Here is a 22,293-nt window from a genome sequence, read left to right as displayed (position 1 = left end):
CCTCTTTTAACTGATCAAACAAATCATCGATTCTTGGGAGAGGATACTTGTTCTTGATCATTACCTTATTTAGTTGTCGGTAATCGATACATAATCTCATGGAACCATCCTTCTTCTTCACGAACAACACGGGAGCACCTCATGGTGAAAAGCTTGGTCTTACAAATCCTTTGTTTGCTAGTTCTTGTAGTTGAAACTTTAACTCTTCCAGTTCCATTGAAGCCATTTACATATGGAGCAATCGAAATAGGTGCAGTCCCTGGCATCAACTCAATACCGAAATCAACCTCTCTAACCAGAGGCAAACCTGGCAATTCCTCTAGAAACACATCCGCTATTAATTCAACCTTCAACTCAGATTCCTTTGAATTCATCATATAAGCCAAATAAGCTTCATACCCTTTTCTTAACCATTTCTGGGCATCCATTGAAGAAATTAAATCGGTGACCCATTAGACTCATTGGACTCTACCCGAAGGATCTCACAGCTTCCATATCTTAATTCAATAACTTTCCATTTACAATCCACTATAGCACCATGAAGTGTCAACCAGTCCATACCCAAAATAATATCAAATTCGTCAAACGGAAACAACATCAAATCAGCCGGAAAGCAAAGAACTCTTATCATCAAAGGACATTTCTTGCATATCTTATTTACTAAGACATGTTTGCCTAACGGATTTGACACTCTATGTAACATCCCAAAATAGGGCCTAGTCAGAATAGTGGTTTCAGGACCACAAATCTGACATCAAAATATTTATTTTATGGTTATTATGAGGCCTAGAATATGAGTATATGCAATTGTTAAAGTTTCATGAAGAAATTCTAAGTATAAGATGTCCAATTTGAAATTAGGGACTAAATTGAATAAATTGTAAAACTTGGTTTCTAGAAGCAATTTGTATGAAATTGATATAGATTATGAATTACAAGGTCTTGGAGATCAATTTGCTCGAGTTCTAAATTTTTAAACAAAAATGGGCTTGCATGAATGAAATTTTAAAGAAAGGGCATGAGGGCATTTTGGTCATTAGGCATTTTAATGAAATAAAAAGGGAAAAATAAAGCAAAAATATGCTCATCTTCTTCCCATAACTTTCGAAATTTGGAGGACACCATAGCTAGGGTTTTTTCAATTTTCAAGATCAATAGTAAGTGCTCCCAAGCCCCGTTTTTCATATTCTTTATATTTTTGAAATCCCGGTAGTTTGCTCTCTCCATTTCTACCCATATTTCATGCTAAGGTTCATGTTAAAAAATTTACCCATGCATGAGTTATTGGTATTTTGATGGATTATGGAAGAATATGAAAGATAAATGTGTGTTAAACATCTTTTCCAAGTTGGTTTTCATGAGAAACCCTTATAGGGACTATTTTGCAAAAGATGTAAATGTGTGGTAGAAATGAGGAAAATAATGAAAAATGTGGGTTGCCATAAGAGAGAAAAATATTTGATTAGGCTTGGGTAAGATAGAAATTGCATGTGTTTCATTATACGAGCCTAGGGACTAAATCATAAAGATGTAAAAGGTTAGGGGCAAAACGGTCATTTGGACTGGGGGTAGGTATTAAACTTGAAATAAATAATGTGGGGTAAAAGAATTGATCGATTTCGTTTTGAAGCGTGGTGGGTTTTAGAAGAGTCATGTGAGGAAGAGATTAGAAAGTTGTGGGAAAGTAGCTTGGGTTCTTACCCAAATCATATTTTAACTCTTACTAAGGGGTTGAAAAATTGGGCAGACATGATTAAAGCTAAAAGAGAGCGTGATGTTAAAATATTAACTAGGAGGTTGGAGGTTTTGAATGGCACTAAGCGGTCGGAAGAGTTTTTGGCCGAGCTCATCGATGTCAAATTACACTTAAACATAGAGATGGATAAGGAAGAGCGATGTTAGGAGCAACGTGCTAGAATGAATTGGTTGAAAATGGGTGATAAGTGATAAACCGTAATTTATACATATTTTTACCCCATGCTTAACGCATTTTATGGATGATTTTTCATTAGAATTGGTGAATTCGATGCTCTTAGTGCTTTAATTTCATGTTTTATACTTAAGAGAGCATAGGAGAGCAAAAGGAACGAGAAACGGGCCAAAACGAAGAAAATGGGCCAAAGTGCAAAATCAACACGGCCTAGACCTCCTCACACGGGCAAACCACACAGCCGTGCCAATTTGGCAGGCTCGAGCACAGCCTGAAGTAATCGCACACGGGTGTGTCCCTGCCGAGCCCAAGTTGAGTCCAATTCGAAAAAGGCTAATTTTGAAGGCTCTTAGGCATTCCAAAGCCTATAAATACACCGTAGAGAAGGAAGAAAAGGGGACACAGAATAGGGAATAAGGAATTACTCCAAGGAAGCCGATTGATCCATCTTAGAAGCCAGATTCACCATTAAGACTGAAGATCTCTCCTCAATTTCCCCTTCAGGAGTTTTGGGTTTTCTTTATGTTTTGTATTCTTTATGATTCTGAGATGTTTTCTTATTTAGTTATGAACTAATTCCCCTAAATACCTAAGGGGGATGAAACCTAAGACGAATCTTGTTATTATTTTCTAAATTGTATGATAAATATTTAACTTGCTCTTAATTATGCGTTCTTAATTCTTGTTTTGATATCCCAGGATATTGATTCAAGATAAGCTCTTATTCAGAGGAGGAATAGACCCTATCTAAGAGTACATTTGTCACAATTAAGCGGAGTTGTTTGCGCGCCTAGACATAGGGTGACAAGATTTTGCTGGATTAGGGTGAAACCTAATAAGGGGATCCATAGATCGAGTTAATGCAACCCTAGGGTGTTAATTAGAGAAAGGTCTCAATTATTCAATTTAGGGATTAGACGTTACTAGTCTTGAATAGGGATAATAACATAACTTAGGGATCTCTATGGAACAAGTTAAATGAATAAATCGTCTAATTCGGAGCTAGAGTAATAAGTACAGTCTAGGTGGATTTTTCCTTAGGTATTGTCTTAATTCAATCGATTTTCCCAAAAGCAATTCCCCAATTCCATTCTCTGTGAATTCTTAGTTTAGATAATTAGTTAGTTAAAACAAAAACCTCTTTATTCTTAGGCTAGATAATAAAAAGACAGTCATTACTAGTACTTTTAGTTCCTTTGGGTTCGACAATCCAGTCTTGCTAAAACTATACTACTGTTCGATAGGTACACTTGCCTACACAGCGATAATAGTTAGTTTCAAGAATGATTAATTATAAATATTTAAAACCTATCACGAAATCACGCGATCAATAAGAATACTTCATTTTTTCACAAATTTGCTTCTCAAAGGAGACGTACGAACTATATTCGTGGTTTACAAATGAATAATGGTTCCGTGGCTACAGATAACGTTGAAGTGTGGAATATTGCTCGAGACTATTTTGTAGATCTTTTCAAGTCTAGTGGAATAGGTTCTTAATGTCCAGTGCTCAACTGAGGCTAAGAGATATTTTGGGCTTCCAAATATGGTGGGTCGAAGAAAGAAAATGGCTTTTCCAACCTTGAAAGACGGATTGAAATAGAAGATTGATAGTTAGAGTATACGGCATCTCTCTTAGGGTGGAAAAGAAGTATTTATCAAAGCAGTTTTACAGGTCATTCCTACTTATACAATGTCTTGTTTTCTTTTACCAAAAACTGTGTGTGGAATTGGAAAATATATTAGGGGTTTTTTAGTGGAAAAAAAAGTCATGGGAAGAGAGGAATGTACTAGTGTAATTGGAAGTCGTTATGTGTCCCAAAGGATGAAGGTGAAGTGGGGTTTCGAAATTTGAATTCTTTTAATATTGTGTTACTGGCCAAATAGGGTTAGCATTTGTTACGCAATCCTAATTCGTTACTAGTGCATACTTTGAAGGCCAAATACTTTAACGATTCAGATTTCTTAAATTCTAGGTTAGGAAATTTACCTTCTCTTACCTGGTAGAATCTATGGTCTGCAAAAGGACTCCTTATGAAGGGTATGGGATGGAGGATCGGTGATGGTAAGAACATCTCCATCTGGGGAGATGCATGGGTCCCTAGAAGTAATGAGTTTAAAGTTCAAAATTTGATTGTCAATTCAAGCTTGTTAGTAATATCAGATTTAATTGATGCCAGCACGAGAAAAAGGAAAACAGAGCTAATCTACATTACCTTTTTGGAAAAGGACGTGAAACGGATATTATGTATCCCTCTGTTCATGAATCAGCAAGAGGATCATATAATCTGGTGTGGGGAGCCAACGGGGGAGTACACTTTTCTAAGCGGACACAAATTACTTTTACAAAAGGGGCAGAATCAAACACAACCAAATTACAGGCATTTTTACAAGATAATGTGGAGCCTAGATTTACCTCATAGAATTAAAATTACAATTGGAGATTTTTTTGCAACTTTTTGCCTACTTTCTGTAATCTACACTACAAGAGACTTATTGGATCTGTAACTTGCCGTAGGTGTCATAATGATGCGGAACAAGGGAACACGTGTTCAGGGAGTGCCCTATAGCAAAGGAAACATGGGAAAAATTAGGCTTTGATTGGCCTTTTCAAGAGGAAAATAGATATTTCAAAGATTGGCTTAACAATATTTTTTAGTTAAATTCTTTGAATCAATGCAGGGTAATTGTATGTGCCTTGTGGGTGCTTTGGAATACAAGAAACAGGTTTATTCATGAAGGTGAAGTAAAGTCTGGATCTCAAATGGCAAATTTTGTAAGGAACTATATCAAAGAACTCGATAGGTTGAGTACGTGCTTACCAGTGATTCAGTTTCATACAAGTCGATGGGTCACTCCGATGGACCCATGGTTAAAAATCAACTTTGACGCTGCTTTTAACAGGGAAAAGAAAGATTTATGTTCGGGATTAGAAGTAAGGAATGCAAGGGCAAAAGTGATTTGCTCTAAAATAGATTTTCACGAGAATATACCTTCGGCTTTTGTTGCTGAAGCGATGGCGTGTCTTCAGGTGCTCCGTCTTGGGTTACATCTAGGACTGAGAAAGGTAGATATTGAAGGTGACTCCCGAACGGTGATCTGTAAACTGCAAGAGGGAGCTGAAGATAGATTAGAAATTGAAGTTGTTATACAAGATTCAAAGTATCTGAGCCTAGTTTTGAATCTTGTGGTTTTCGGTTTATTTCCAAAGAGGCAAACAAAGTTGCTCATCTCATTGCAAAAGAGGGTTTATAGAAAGGAGAAAAAACTTATTTGCTGAACATGGTTCCAACTGGCATGGAGGAAGCTTTGAATGAAGATCGAAGATGGATGAATTCCCCGAAGGGTTGAATCACCGGACTTGCATCAGGAAAGTTTGCTGGGAAGAAGTTTGGAACGCTAGGAAGAGGGAAGCTCCTTTGAAGTTTTCATGTGGGAAGTGATGGGAACTGATAATCAATTAATGGGAGTCGTTATGATGGAAACGTTTCCTAGATGCTTTTGCTGCTTTTGAAGAACAGGTTTTAATGGTTAATAGCTAGCTGGTAGAAGCCTCTAGAGCTCCCCGCCTCTGCCAAGTTGGATCTTATTTTGTTTTAGTTTGTTTTTCTATTTTGGATTGTGTCTATTAGGCCCATTTTGAGTTATTTTTGCTTTCTGTTTCGGGCTAGACCTGATCGGCTTGGTTTTGAATTTGTTTTGCTATTTGAATAAAAGATCCAGATTATTTGCCTCAAAACAAAAATAGATTTAGAGTGGTTCGACCTCAATTGCCTACTCCACTACCTTAGCTTTCCATAATTAAGAATTTTCTCAAATTCACTAATTTGTTTAACCTTTGAGTACAGGGTTTAACCTTACTACTCTCTCAAGATTTCTACCTAAATCTTAAGATCAACCCTCTCAAAGAATTACAATGAAGTAAACTAAGAAATAATCCTCAAAAGATCAAAATGTTTGCCAATAAAACACAAATAAACAAGAATACACTTGAGCTAAAGAATAACAATAAAAGCTCACAAGTGTGTACAAGAAAAGTATGAAAGAATTGAGCACTAAGGCTGAATTGATTGATCTTTAGGCTTGATTATATCTCTTGTTGTTGTAGGTCCATCAGAAGCTGATATTTATACCTTCTAATTCATTTCCAACCGTTGTAGTTATTGGGGAAAAAAAAGTCGTTGGATGGAAATACCAGATCATTAAATTCACCTGCAATAAAAAAGTATCAAAACTTTTTGTACGAGCATCGATACTAGAGACATTTAATGTCTGATTTAGTGGCCGTTAAAATTAGTTTCCAACGATACCAAAAATGATTTATCGATACCTAGTAAAAGGTATTGATATAATTTTATGGGTATCAATACTTTTTGACATTTTTAAAAAAATCATGAAAAGTAGAATGCAAATTTTTGGTATTGATATAATTTTACTGGTATTGATATAAATTTTTGGTATTGATAAAATTTAATAGGTATCAATATAATTTTCAAGGTATTGATACTTATTATTTGTGTTCAATTTTTTATTCAAAACAGGAAGTTGATTTGGTATCGATAAAATTTTACAAGTATCAGTACATTTTGGAAAACATCGATACTTCTTGTAAGGAGCAGTTTTTCAATTGATTTGAAATGATTTTGATTAAGTTCAAGAGTTTAAATTTATTTTCAGAACATTGTCAAAAATATTTTAAGTGTTTAAAGCATTTTCTAAGATGTTTGAAAGTTTTGAAATATTATTCATGCTTTGAATTACTTGTTTCAAAAGAAAAAACAAATTTATATTTTAAAGATATGTTTGTTATATCAAAATAATTTAACAAATAAAGCTAGTTCAACATGATCATATATGTTTTTTTTTGACACAATGCCTAAAACTGCCTATATCTCCTCCCCAACACACAAATATGAGGATAATGTTCTTCAGCGCACTCGACCCATGTCTTCTTGTATTGACAACAATATACATACCAATCAAGTTAAGACTCAACCTACTTATCAATATAAAGTTAGAAAAATAGAAACAAGATATTCTTTTAGTTATGTTACTTTTGTATAATATTGGAGTTATTTTTATGTATTTAAAATATTTTATATTTATATAGTAGTTTTATATAATTTATATTTATATAACTAGAGGATTATATATTTATATATACTTTTATATTCACTTCACATAAAAAATTTGATATGTTGAAATGTTTGTTTTATGTTTTTTTTTCTTTGTTTTCTATTACATGAATTTTTTAGTTTTTGAATTCTTGAAAAATTTTCATATTTTGTTTTATTTTATCAAATAATTTAATAATTTAAATTTATTTATTTAAAAACCAGTACTTTGCAAATATAGTGAGCCAGCATATTCCAACAAAATTAGCATTTTGTTATGAATATCTTATTAAGTGGATATTTATCATGATTAAGATAAAGTTTTAATATACTTTAAATTCTAATAGTTATTAGAATTAGATCTCTACTTCTTTTATACTTCTTATGCCTATAAATAGAGACTCTGATGAAACATTGTAATCATCCCTTTGATCAATAAAGTACATTCTTTATTACTTTCATATAACACGTTATCAGCACGATGATTCTCTATTTTTTTCAATCTTTCAAAGTCATCCCACAAATCAAATTCTTTTTCACCTTAAACTTTCACCCTTACAACTTCATCTTTGGGATGTTGAAAGATTCAATCTCATAATGAATTATGGTTCTTATTCTTGATCTTTGATTTATTGTACAAGCATGGGTAAAGTATAGATTTGGTATGTTTTCTCTATCATTTTTTTTGGTAAATCATTCTCGTTGAAGGTTTTTTAATTAAGTTTTATTATGCATAATATTTAGAAGTTTTGATTATTAACTTCTTGTTATTAAATATTCTTGAAATTTTATGAAAATTATGGTGGAAAGTGCTATTAACCTACCATTGTTGATTAAAAGGAAATTTGATAAGATCTATTTACTCTTATTAACTTGCTAATGTTGAATGATTGTATGATATCTTTTAAATTGAACTTATAAATATTTTATTAGAGCAAGATGAAAATTTTGATTATTTATTAAATTATTTTTTAGTATTAGATTATAAATGTTATTACGAAAACAAAGTTGTTTTGCTACTTGTAATAGTGCTCGTGATAATAGTCAATGTGATGAGGATGATATTAAAAATCTTTAGGTATATTTTACTATGTTTTATTTATTATATCATGTTTGGAGACTAATCATGACAACATGAATAGATAGATTTTGATTTGAAATCTCACGCATGTTTGCAATGGTGATTATGAAATAAAGAATCTATAAGGATGTTTATATATCCGTCCTACTAAATTTGTTGCATTCCCCGAAGTGAATGTAAACATAAAGAAAATAAAAGATATAATCATAGACCACTAAAAGTGGGAACATAGTAATAAATAAGAGAACAATGGGAGTTCTCAAGATAACTCTTCAAAGGGTAAAGATAACTTATATTATCAATGTGATATAAAAGAATATTGGTCACATGTGGCATATGTCCAAATATTTTGTTTCTGTTAATATTCTTTGAGGAAGAATATGAGAATGTAGTTATAAATTCTATCATTAGATAGAAAGTATTTATCTTATTTGGTACTAAAACAAACAAATATTATTTCAATATTTGATAGTACAAAATTAGTCGAAAGCTCTAGAAAAACTAATATATTAACGTCTTGTAATGATTAATCCATTGATTTTAAAAGATATTTATAATGGATCTTATATTGAGATTGTGAATGAGGAAAATATTATCGAATCACTATTGCTATAAATATCTATTTTGAAAGAATGAAAAAGAGAGGATTAAGTTATTGATTTATATTTATTTTATAATCTTTGTGATCTTCTTTTGTCATCAACCTCATTAAGGGGTTGGAAGAAAAATATTTGACTGTGAAAGATCTATTTATAAGTATTAAAATATGATAATTCTATCTAAAGCTTATTATGATTGGATGCACCTGAAGTTGCAATTTTTATTTTTTTAGATATTTGAAGATTTCGGCATATTCCCTGAAGCGAATATTTCATATAATTGTTTGAAAATTATATTTACTTATTGAATTAATGTCATTATAAACTTCACATTGATTTAGACATTTCCAGTAGTAAATGTCACAATAGTATTTATGTAATATCCTGATTTTGGGCCTAGTCGGAATAGTGGTTTCGTGACCACAAAATCCGAGATAGAAATAATTATTTTATGATTATTTTGAGGTCTATGATATGATTGCATGATTGTGTGAAAATTTCGTGAAGAAATTTTATGCATAAAGTGCTTAAATTGAAATTAGGGACTAAATCGAATAATTTGCAAAACTTGCATTCTAGAAGTTTCTAGTATGAAATTGTTTTAAAATATTAATTAGGAGGTCTTAAATAGAATTTTACCAATTTCTAAGTCTATGGACAAAAATTGGACATGGATGGAATTTTTGGAAAGTTTAGTAGTAAGGGCATTTTGGTCATTTAGGGGTAAAATGAATTAAAATACAAAATTAAAAGCCAATTTTGCTCATCTTCAACCCCATGGCCGAATATAGCAAGGAGAAACCATGTCTAGGGTTTTTCAAGCTTCCAAGCTCGATTGTAAGTCCATTCTAGCCTCGTTTTTAATGATTTTTACGTTTGTGGAGTCCCGGTAGCTCGATTTAGCTTATGCTAGCAATAATTTAACCTAGGGTTTATATTTGGAAAAATACCCATAGGTGAAATTTGTGTATTTTGGTGTTTTATGATAGAATATGAGGTTTTAAATTATGTTAGACAACTTGTGCTACTCGGTTTTAAGTGAAAACGAGCAAAAGGGCTTAATCGGTAAAAATACCTAATAGTCATAAGTACATGTTAGAGTGAGAATTTGATGTTGCCATAGAAGGTAAAAATGATCAGCATGTCATAAAACATAAGAAAATAGGCTGAAGTTTAATTTACGAGCTTTGGGGCAAAAGTGTAAATATGCAAAAGTTTAAGGGCAAAATTGTAATTTTTCCAAAATATGATTTTGGGTCAATTTGAATAATGTGAGTCCTAATTAGACTATATTTTAAATGATAGAGCAAGGAAAACTGAAATTTAGGCTAAAATGGGGAAAATACCAAGTTGTGGACGAAATGGTAAAAGTAGCCATTTTCGCATACGAGGTAAGTTCATATGTAAATGTTGGAAACATAGTTATTGTTTTAAATGTTTTAATGTTATTTAAATGATATGATAATTATTATGAAATATCATACTTGTGACAATTGTTTGATAATATGTCAAATTATGTGATATACTTGGAAAATGTCAAATACTACCGAGTATCGGTATCGACATTCCATAGAAGATGGTTGAGACATATGATTGGGAAAAATTTCCCGTTGAGCCTTAGGAATGGATTAGGATACGAGTGACATGTCACTGGGATATTTGGGCATCCGAACTCGTTGAGTTGAGTCTGAGTTCACTTATGGATGCAAATGTCCGAACTCATTGAGTTGAGTCCGAGTTCGTGAGATGTAACTAGGCATCCGAACTCGTTGAGTTGAGTCCGAGTTCACTCATGGATGCGAACGCCCGAGCTCGTTGAGTTGAGTCCGAGTTCACTTATGGGCGGGTTACATGGTAGCTTGGCTACATATGTGGCACTTATGTGCAAACTTTCCATGTATCCGAATTATATTCCGATGTGTTCAACGGGTAAAGTTCTACTGAAATGGAGGAATACTCAAGATGAAAGGGACGTATTGGTAAGTGTTGTGAAATGGGTACTTTGAACAGGTATGTACTTAACCCTCGGGTTGAAAAATCAATATAACAACAATATGGTAAGATGATAAATGAAAATGTGATATGAATGTCTTGGTGATGATTATGCAAATGATGTTTTATGTTTGCTTATATGGTTATGTTACTTGCTATTTGCATGTGAACTTATTAAGCATTTATGCTTACTCCCTCCTTTTCATTCCTTGTAGTTTTGACAAGCCAGCTCAAAAATCGGGAACGGTCGGAGGCTCGCTCACACTATCCGTATATAATGGCTTGTATATTTTGAGTATGGCATGTATAGCATTATAATCATTTTGTATATATGGTCTTATGATATGGTTATTGAGTGGTATGGAAATGCTTGATAATGATTAGCCATTGGAATGGCTAATCATGATCATATTTGGTGTTATGTATGTCAAATTGCTAGCTAATCCATGGAAACCATGAAATAGGTAAAATTTACCATAAAATAGATTCAGACAGCAGTAGTGACGTGAATTTGAAAAATCACTAAAAATAGTAGAAATGAAATTAAATAATGACTAAGTTATGGAATCGAAGCTTGATGAGTCTATTTTCATATGGAATAAGAGAAACAGGTATATGAGCTATATTTTATGAGATGTTTAAATTTTTGTGAAATAGGGCCAGAGCGATTTCTGGATCCCCTGTTCTGACTTTGGAAATTCACCATAAATTTTACAAAGATAATTAGAAGTCATGCTTTATATTTACAGATTCCTTATTGAGTCTAGTTTTATTAGAGACAAACGGCATAGTCATTGAAGCTCTGTACAGGGAGATATCTGATTCGTAATACACTGATGTCAGAGTAGTTGAACCCTGAAATAGGGGAGACTTTAACTAATAAACTGTACTAATTGGCCCAACCAAAAATTCTAGAAAAAAATTAGTAGATAGATATGAGTCTAGTTTTAGGAAAAATTTACAGAATTGGATTTCGAGTTTCGTAACTCGAGATATGATTTTTAAAGCGACTGTGATGCAGTTAGCCAGCTTGTCTGGAAATTTTAAAATGAATTATATGAGCTGTTTAATTAATGAATTAAGTCTGTTAACACCTCATGTTCGACTCCGGCAACGGTCTCGGGTACGGGGCGTTACAATTTATATGTGGATACAAAATAAAAAAGAATGACAATAAAATTATCAATTGTCAAAATTTATATTTACATTATTAGTACAATTGAAAAACATGAAGTAAACCAGAAGTTTACTAATACAAATATATTCATTATTTGGAGTGATCAGTTAGACCATCGTGAATCATATATGATGCAAAAATTAATTGAGAATTTATATGGACATGTATTAAAGAACAAAAAGATTCTTTAATTTAAAAAAAAATTCTCATTTGTTGTTTGTTCTTAATGAAAATTGATTCTTAGAAACTCACTAGCTAAAGTTGAGATTTAATGTCTTACATTTCTGAAATGAATATAGGCTCATTCATCCACCATGTGGATGATTTTAATATTATATGATTTTGGTAGAAGTATCTATAAAATAATCATATATGTGTTATCAATTTGCAACCTGCCATTTGTAAGATTACTTGTTTAAATAATTAATTTCAAATCATGCAATTAAGACAATTCATGTTGCTAATACCGATGAGTTTATATTTTAGTCTTTTATTGATTGAGTTTGAAAAACTTTTGTAAAAGTTTACGCATAATGGTTTAGAGAAATTATTGATTGAATGCCTCTGATTATTACTTATGAGAACTAAACTTCCTATTTCAACATGAGATTATATTGATTTACGTGTTGTACGCATTAAGCCAATAAGTTACAAATACTCCCTATAACAATTGGTTTTTTATCAAGAGCTAAATATTTCTCATCTTTGAATTTTTTGTATGTGCGTATATGTTCCAATTGCTCTACCACAATGCACAAAGATGAGTGAGTCCTCAAAAAAATTTGAGAGTATATACTAATTACAAGTTTCTTGATATTATTAGATGTTTTAAATGTATTTGATATCTCAAATATAACATGATTTGTGATTACAATTTTGATTTGATAATTTTCCTAACATTAGGGAGAGAGAAATAATAACTTGTAATGAGTTAGGGGGATAATAATTTGAACCAGAAGTTTAATAATGATAACTCATTACAAGTTAACTGTTAGATGTATTTACAAACTTAATGAGAATAACCTAGTGTTATATACCATTTAATATTTTAATTTGAATCAAAGTCTGAGTAGGACAATCAATTAGAATAAATAATAGATTGATTAGTTCCAAGGATGGAATTCTTCTAAATGGTCATATAGTGGAGGCAGGTGCTCCAGAAGAGACCCAAGATATAACTAATAAGTAAAATTTTAGAAGAGATTCAAATACCTGAAACTAAATTTGAAAATAATAAAAATAAGAGATCTCGATAAGTTATGTCAATTCGAGAAAATGTGGAACCATTTTAAAAAAGTGGTCGACAATAATTTTGCATGCAATATTGTTATTGAAATAATGATCTTAAATAAATCCATTAAGAAATATAAAATATGGAATAAATTGATCAAAATGATGCAACTCAAGTACAATTAAATTCGTAGAGTTTTTGGACCAGTAGTCCAAATATCCAAAGGTATAAAGCTAGTGAGGATGCAATTGAAGTAGTTTTGCAAAAGCAGAATAAAAATATGAAATTTCTCGCTAAGTCCTAGTATTGATTATGAAAAAAACATAATATTTTTTTATGGTGGATGTAATAACCTTTAGATATATTATTAAATTGACAATTTATAAAAGATTTAACTTGCTTCTAATGGTTATTATTACAACCTTTTATGAATCACTATATAGTAAAATTTATATTAAAATACTTGAAGGATTTAATATGCTAGAAACATATTGAAATTCTTGAGAAATTGTTCATTTATATGAATTGAAATAATTTGAACATATGTGGTAAATTTGACTTAATGAATAGTAGTTGAAGGAGCATTATAAAATGACCCAAAATACTTATTTGTGTTTTTATAAAAGAATTATGATTTGATTATTGTTGAATCTCTTGAAGAGATCAAAATATATTTCTCCAAAATTTTCTCACTCATGACTTTTAAAAGAATGGTAATATAAATGCTTAGCAAACGCATTCAAAGTCATTTGAAAAACCAGTATTCAAGATTGAATACGTAGAATATGAGAAAATATGCGATGTTTTCATGATGAGGAGTAAATATGTGTTGCGCTCTTTTTCCCTTAATCGAGGTTTTGTCCCATTGGGTTTTCTTAGTAAGGTTTTTAATGAGGCAACATATTATTCGTATTATAGATTGTGTACTATTTTTCCTTCATTAGGTTTTTATCTCATAGGAATTTTCCTAATAAGGTTTTTAATGAAGCAATTTATCTACCAATTGACATCCAAGGGCGAGTGTCATGAATATCTTATTAAGTGGATGTTCATCATGGTCAAGATAAAATTTTAATGTACTTTAAATTCTAATAGTTATTAAAATTAAATCTTTACTTTTTTAATATTTATTATGCATATAAATAGAGACTTTAACGAAACATTATAATCATTCATTTGATCAATAAAATATATTTTTTATTACTTTTATATTTTCTTTATTTTTTATTCTCTATTCTCTATATCTCTCTTTATTTTATAATACATTAGAGATAATTAAATTTAGTAAAATTTACTTTCTTACTTGTGTAAAAAGTAAAACGCTCTTGTTATATATAATATTAATTCAACGTCTACAAGCAGCCAAAAATATAAAAAGAAGAAAGAAAAATATTTTCCTTTTTTCAAATAAAAAGAAAAAAAAACGAAAACATAAATAATGTGTCACCTAAAAAGGCAACAAAAGTCCATTTAACAGAGTTAGGGGCTAAGGCCGAAATTTCCTGTTCTTTTTTTTTTTCTAAACAGAGCCAGCCGCCCCCACATCCTTTCCACCTAACCCTCTTTTTATATTACTATAAATTTTCAGGAGATAATGACACAATTCTCGCTACTTTGAAATCATTATTTGTGTGGTATCTATTTATTTATTTTGATACTTAAATTTTTTTACCATCTAATATTTTGATATCTGAGATTACGGTGTTAATTTCTGTCAGATTTTGCAATATAGGTTAACGAATGAGTGCCACGTATCAGTTGGGGTCATGGAAACGGGCCGATAGAAGGAGCTTGAAATTAATTTCCTTTTACTTCACTTTTTTTTTGTCAAATACATCTAAAAAAACTGTTTAATTTAAATACATTTTATAATTTAATTTCTTTTTCCCTTCACCTAATTTTTTTTTCCATCTTATCACCTTATATAACATCTACCTCTCTCTCTCTCTCTCTCTCTCTTGTTGTTCTTTATTTTGAAGAGGGTTTATGAGTTTCCAAGTATAGAGGAAATTTATTGGAGGAATGTAGGGAAGAAACTATTATCAATTTTTTTCCATCTCCACTTTATAATCTTATTCTTCTTTAATACAAAACAAAAATATGTATTTTTTCCTCTTATCAGCATCATTCATACCATCAATTAAACAATTCAAAACTGAAATCTGCAGGCAAAAACTTGAGAACCCAAAATGAATAAAAAATTGAACATAAAACAATGAAATCCTAAAGTTGATCTTCAGCTGCAGTATTATTTTTTAACCACAGCTAAGGTGGTTCAGTCCACAAGTACAACAAAGGACAAAAAAAATAATACACGAGAATCACCAACACAAAACTAGTAAATAACAAAGATACAACATATACCAGCAAAGTGCCAGTATACACCACCAAACTAGTACCAGCAGAGCTAACAAACAAAAAACCCAGAAAGTATTCGATCGAAAAGTGTCATCCTTTGCTTAAGCATCCATCGAACCATAAGTGCCATCCTAAACTCAAATCACAAACCTTTTCATCTACTGGCTTTGATTTTTTTAGAAAGCTCCCAAAATCACAACTCGACCACTATTTCTTTCTGTGAGGCCTCCTTTTCCACCGTCTCCATCTTCAAATGGAGACTCGAAACTGAAGGAACTAGATAAACCTGGATGAGATTTCATCTCTAGTCCAAGGTCTAGTCAGCGTCCCTAGGATGTTTCAGGCCAATCCGAATAGTCAGGTGTTGCATCTCGGGAAAGGGAGGCTTCCATGTTTATCTAACGGCGAAGGCATGTTGAAATTTGAAGTTTCCTTTTTTTTTTTGGGGGGGTGGAAGAATGTTAGATTTATGAGATTCAAAGCTGTTTTGGGGGAAAAGAAGGGTGAAATTGAATTTAGATCTATAACCTATGAAGGTTCCGGCTCAAACTGACGAATGTCATGGCGGAGCATGCTGACCTGAGGATTCATTGTTATTAAAAATAAATTCTGGTATAATTGTTTTTAGGTCCTTAGACTTAATTGATTAATTTTTCTTTCTGACAAATAAGCTCACGGTTCACGTGTCAAAATCTGATAGAAATCAAGACAGTCAGCCTTAGGTACCAAAATGTTAAACGAAAGAAATTTCAAATACCAAAATAGATAAAATAAAAGTATAAGTACTACATTGACAATTATGTCAAAATATGGAAGCATTTTATGTCATTATCCCTTTCAAGCCCCTCACTCTCTCCATTCAAATGAGTAAAGGAAATAAAAATATTTAAATAATTTTTTAAATAATATTTTATTAAGAAGAAAACAAAAATGTAAAAACGAAATTTAATTCAGCTAACAAGATTAAAATTTTATTATAAAAATTACTTATCTAACCTTATTAATATATTATTTATTTAATTTTCTTCAATTAAATTTATACTTAATTAATTTAAAATACTAAATTATATTTTATTTACACTGGTTTTTCAACAATATTTTATTTATAGTATAAACAAACAATATAGATAGAAGAAATATTAATTGGCGGTTGCTTTTTCTTCTGCTGTGCTTTTATATAAAATAATATTTATATATATCACGCTCTTTCTCTTTGAGCGTGAAACGTGGCGCATCAAGAGGGATCAGCCTTGTCTTTTTTAAAATCATGGCAATACAAGGCAAAAAACGAAAAACAACAAGGGGTCCCACAAAACCAAACAACTTTTAACGTAAACACGCCGACCCGCCGGCGTTCCTGTCTGTCCCTTATCCGACACGTCACCTATTCTACCAAAATTATTTATCCATATTTCATATAATAAAATAATATTTAAAATATTTTCTCTCTTTTTTTTTTTAACATTTTAGTCGTTGGTGCATAACATCCCATCCCACATAAGCTCCAGATATGCACTCCTTTACTTTTAAAAAAAAAAATTTTTGGAGTCCACATGCAATTAAAATTATCATAACGCGTAATTATACCAGAGGATGGCAACTACTAAGCGTGAACCGTATCGGTAATGTATACTTTAGACAGAAAGAATGTTTAATATTAAGTCGAGCAATAATAGGATAATGGAATTAAAAAGTTGTTGGTTAATGATTTTAATAAGTTTTTTAAAAATATATACGAGAAAGCGAAATCTTTGAGCATAGATATGGACGCTCAAAGACCGGGGGACCCCACCAAAAGCGGCAGCCGCGCATTCACCTTACTTCCACTTTCAACGCCCGCGTCCACGTGGGACCCGGGCTTGTCTCCTTACTCTCCTTTTTTTCGTGTTGATAATAATTTTATTTTCTCAAAAAAAAAAAACGATAATGATTAGATTTGAAAAACGGGAAGACACACACGCAAAGATCGGACGGTCATATAGCACGTGCAGTTCCGACACGAATCTCGATAAATACCCCTCCAGTCAACATGGGGAATTCTACCTTTCGGTCTCCTATCTAAAAACCCGCTCTTTTATTTTTCATATCACCTCACGCGCCCACTTGTTTTTTTCTTCCCTCTAAAACAATGTACTCTTGGGTCCCACAATCCCAACCCTCTTCCAAACCTAGCCACCTGTGCTCCCATCCTGATTGCTAAACGGAAAATCTCAGAAAGGAATTATAGCGAATCTTTTTTATTATTTCCATCCTTAACCAATGGCATGAAGAAAAAATAATACCAAAACTGTAATTACTATTTATTTGCCCATGGTTTTGGATATTTTGACAAATCTGGTGTTGGGAAAAAATTGGTTCATCTATGCATTTCAAATGGTTCTAAAAATGCAATTACCAGCACCCATTTCCCAAAACTTGAATCATAAGTAATTTTTCAAATTAGTACAAATTAAGGAAGTTTGATAATATATCAATTCAGCAACCAACAGAACAAAACAAAAAGTAATGCGCTCATAACACTAATTAAAAATAGATCAGCAAAACACGTAAAGTTATCCATCATAGATCAAGAAATTGCCGGAATTAGTTTTCAGATTCCGGCAGAAATAATTACTATCAAACCCATAAATATACGTAAATCAAAAAAAGAGGAAACAACTAGCGGGATTAAGGAAACTTGTTGTGCTTAATTCATAGGGGGAAAAATTACAGTAATTAGTTATTAAAACAACAGACAAAACTGATGTTTATCTGCTGCAAAAAAGGAGTTCTTGAGCTAACTATACACATAATCTGGGCCATTCGATTGCCACGATAGATCACATCAAAATATCACAGCTGTTGCCGTAAATTTATCTCTTTTTTTTTTTTTGGGGTCTCATTTTCTCTAAAATCTACCTTCGATATTTCCTCGGGACTGCTAAGAAAGTTATGTTTAAACAACGAAATTTTAAAAAACTCGTTTTTCTTTTTTGCCTTTCCGCTTTGACGATCTGCGAATATTAAAAAATAAATCAGGCAATTTCCGGCACGGCAGGTTGGTTGAGATCGATATTGAGAAGCGGGCGCGACTTGACCTCGTGGTGGTTCAAATCAACGACGGATGATGAGTCAGAGTCGCTTTGTACACCATTAAACGTCGCATGAAGATCATGATGATCGAATCCAAACCGTTGAAATGGGTGTCCTTTCACTGCACCAGGCCGAACGAACGGTTCAAAGTAGAAAACTTTGCGGCCCGCAATATATGGCACCGGTGAAGCTTGCTGGAAAGGAAATCTAACAGCCGTAGGCACGTAACCAGTAACCGCCTCACCTTGTACGAGGTTGAGATCTAAAGGCGAAGAGTCTACCATGAGCGCCGGCTCACGGCTCGAGGATTCCACGGTGCTACTCTGGCTAGGGCTATGGTGGTTGTTGTTACCATTACTTTTACAGTTATTACCTTTGCTGAGATTCTCACAAGGGACCGGAAAATTAGTCTTGGCCTTGGCGCCGCGAAATTCCCTAGCGGCGGCGTCGTAGGCTCTGGCTGCTTCCTCGGCCGTATCAAAGGTTCCTAGCCAAACACGGCTCTTCTTCCCTGGATCTCTGATCTCAGCAGCGTAACGCCCCCATGGACGCTTCCTTACTCCTCTGAAATGAACCTCGTTATTATTCCCAGTACCCTTGACGGCCGCCGTTTTCTCCCTCGGTGCCATTTGAGAAGGGAAAGCCTCAGTTTTCTGTTTTCCGCTTGAAGAAAACGAAGAGTTGGGCTATGTTTTAATGTTCTCCTTTGGTAAAAGGGTATTTATGTGTGGGGTTGAGATAGAATGGAGGAGGGCGAAGCGAGGAGGATTTTATAGAAGGGGAGGAGAGGAATCGGCGAGGAATTGAAGCAGAGTCTAATGAAGGGTACAGTCAAGGAGGGATTTGACTGAGAGGGCGGCTGCCTGGTGGCAGTTTTGTAAATAACGTGACACGTGGGTTATCTTATTTATATCATCATGGCTATTATTATACTATTATCTAACGGATGTTATGATACTGTTGATTGCGTGCGGTAGTATGGGTCTCCATCTCACACTCTCTTCCATCGCGTCCTTTCACACAAAGTGGTGGAAATGGGAACAAGTCGCGTGGGGTAGGGATGTGAAGTGAGAAGAGGGAGTTCCAAAAAGTTGTCGGCATATTCTGCTAACTCGCCGCGTGACATTTGGTTATTTTATGGGTTGATACGATAAATAAGGAGTGGGGGGCGCTGGCTAGTGGCTAGCCCTTTATTTTATTTGTTAAGCCCCGACCCAGCTCCTTTTGAAGCGCTCGCTTGGACCAACAGGTGTTCCTCAGCAATCCAATTACAAGTGGGCACGTTTCATTTGTTCCTTACGCGTGTTGATTGCCACTTAGCAGTCGTAGAAACAAAAACAATAAAGCCTCCTCAGTCTAACGCCTGCTGCCCACATGATTAGCTTCTGACGTCTAGTATCATTTTCACCCGACAGCTCCCACCCTCACTCTCTTTCAACTTCTCGTCAATCTCACGCTCATTTACCCGCTTTTTAACATGGAATTGTTTGAATTTGTGATCAAGAAGCAGTAGTAATAATTTAATAATTATTTGTTGATTTGTTGGTTAAGAGAGTGTATGAAATAATAAAGTGGAATAACAACTAAAGAAGTGGTCATAGAAATTGAGAAGGTAAATCTTATTACAACAACCGTATAGAATAAAAAAAGGGTTTAGTTTCTTAATGAGTTGTGTTTTCTAGAAAATTCGTAGATTATAGGACAAATGTTTATATAATTAAAAAATAGGGTGGTGTGGGGGACAGCCCGGGCGGCTGCCCACAAAAATTTCCTAAGATTTCACGCTCCACAACACACCCACCAATTTTCTGCTGCCGGCTGTTGAGCGGAAACGTTAGGCCCCACACCTTTGAAATTAATTTAAAATTATGGTTGAGCCTCATTTCATTCTAACGGAAAAAATAGGAATTTTTTTTTAAAATTTTAAGTTAATTGAGTAGAATTATTCGACAGTTTGAGATAATTTGAATAAATAAATTAAGTTTTAAGTTCTAGTTAAATTGAATTTTATAATTTAAATAACTCAAATAATAAATTAATGTATATATCCCTTTAGTCTTTGCTCAATTTTAAGAATGAGCTAATTGGTTTTTTTTCAATAAAAAATTCAAATAATTTTTAAATATTTAAATTTTTATAAAAATCTTAAAATTTATATTTTTAAATTTTTTATAAAAATACAAAAATTCTAAAGAATATATAAAATAGTTTTAAAAAATTATAAAATAATAATTTTGAAAACTTAAATAAGTAAATTAACTATTTAAGTTGATCATACTAAAATATCTTTTTTTTATTTTACTTTGAAATTGAAAGAGTTTTTAAATATATATAGTTTCAAATATATATATATACTCTAAAATAGAATTAATTATACGGTGACAAGATTTTAATTTAACATATTTAATTTTTTTAATTTAACTCTATCACCTTATTTGATTTAAAAAAAATCAAATAGAATTAAAATAATAAAGTAAGACTCATCAACTCAATTAACTCAATATTTTTTTACTCAATTTTATCCTAGCATTCACCCCTATTTAAAACCATCATGTTGTTCTACTGCTTCAAAATCTCACTTCCATTTCAATATTTCATTTTCCTTGGTATGAAATTTTAATTTAGCACTGATTGGTACTTATGTAATTCAAATTTATGATTTTTTAAGGATTGACGTGAAAAAGAGTAGAGATATAATGAACTGGTAAAAGAATCAATAAATTTTATTTTTATATTTTTTATAAATATATTTTATAAGGTAACATATTTAACTTATATTCTTTCCGTGTGTATTTCGATGAGAAATTTAAGACTTCTTTGTTTTTTTTTTTTCAAACTGCTAATCTTTTAAAATGTAATATTTCAAAATCCTAGATTTCGTGAGGTTTTTTTTTTGGTAAATAATTTTACAAAAGATTAAATTATTTAAATTTCATGACTTAAAAAATAATTATAAAAGGAATAATAATATTAAAATTATAAAATAATTTTCTAGAATATAAAAATATACGATATAAATATCATTAGATTTGTAAAAAATATATTTGTACCAAGATATAGATAACCTTTTAAAATTATAAATATATTTTAGAATTAATAAAAAATGTTATTACATTATTTACCTTTAAAAGTTGCTCTTAATTATCACTTTAGTACCTAAAGTTTTGTTTGTATTTTGATACCTAAAGTTTCCAATTTAGTATTAGGTTTCCCTAACCATTAACAACGTTAAGAAAAAGCTGAAGGGGTGTCTTCCCTGCAAACCCACGTCGAACAATCTTTATTTTCTTTAAATAAATTAAAAATATAGAAAAAATGTAAAATTATAAAAATAATCCTAAAATGAAAATATATAATTTTTCTTAGAAAATAGGTAAAATATTTTAAAAATGAATATTCAAAAAAGAGAAGAATTTAGAAAAAAATAGAAAAAAAACAAAAAGGAATATAGGTTTATAAATATCTATAGTACTTTTTAATAATTTTGAATGTCTTTCAATTTTTTTTAATATTTTGCATTTTTAGGAACAAAAATAAAAAAAAAAGGAAAAAATCGCAAAAAAGAAAAGAAAATCAGAAAAATAGTCATGCAACGAACATTTTTTACTCAAATATACAAAATATATAAACTGTACATATACTTATATTTTCCTACTTTTTTCCCCAATTTTTTGTTCTTTTTATATTTTATATATTTAAAAAATGAAAAGTATATTTTTTATTTTTGGATATTGTTTTT

General features: G+C 31.8%; 1 protein-coding gene across 1 annotated transcript; it reads right to left on the bottom strand.

Moving 5' to 3' along the window:
* Positions 1-18,149: 18,149 nt before the first annotated feature.
* On the bottom strand, positions 18,150-20,095 carry LOC107961750 (ethylene-responsive transcription factor 4). Its single transcript, XM_016897850.2, has one exon. It carries the CDS (start codon positions 19,181-19,183, stop codon positions 18,497-18,499), a length of 687 nt encoding a protein of 228 aa, XP_016753339.1. The 5' UTR covers positions 19,184-20,095; the 3' UTR covers positions 18,150-18,496.
* Positions 20,096-22,293: the final 2,198 nt, after the last annotated feature.

Source organism: Gossypium hirsutum, chromosome A06 (assembly GCF_007990345.1).
Source record: "Gossypium hirsutum isolate 1008001.06 chromosome A06, Gossypium_hirsutum_v2.1, whole genome shotgun sequence".
Lineage (NCBI taxonomy): Eukaryota > Viridiplantae > Streptophyta > Magnoliopsida > Malvales > Malvaceae > Gossypium > Gossypium hirsutum.
The sequence above is the reverse complement of the archived record's forward strand: the minus strand, read 5'-3'. Positions and strand labels throughout refer to the sequence as shown.

Coding starts and splice junctions, on each gene's coding strand:
- LOC107961750 (XM_016897850.2), bottom strand. CDS start 19,183: ATGGCACCGAGGGAGAAAACGGCGGCCGTCAAGGGTACTGGGAATAAT.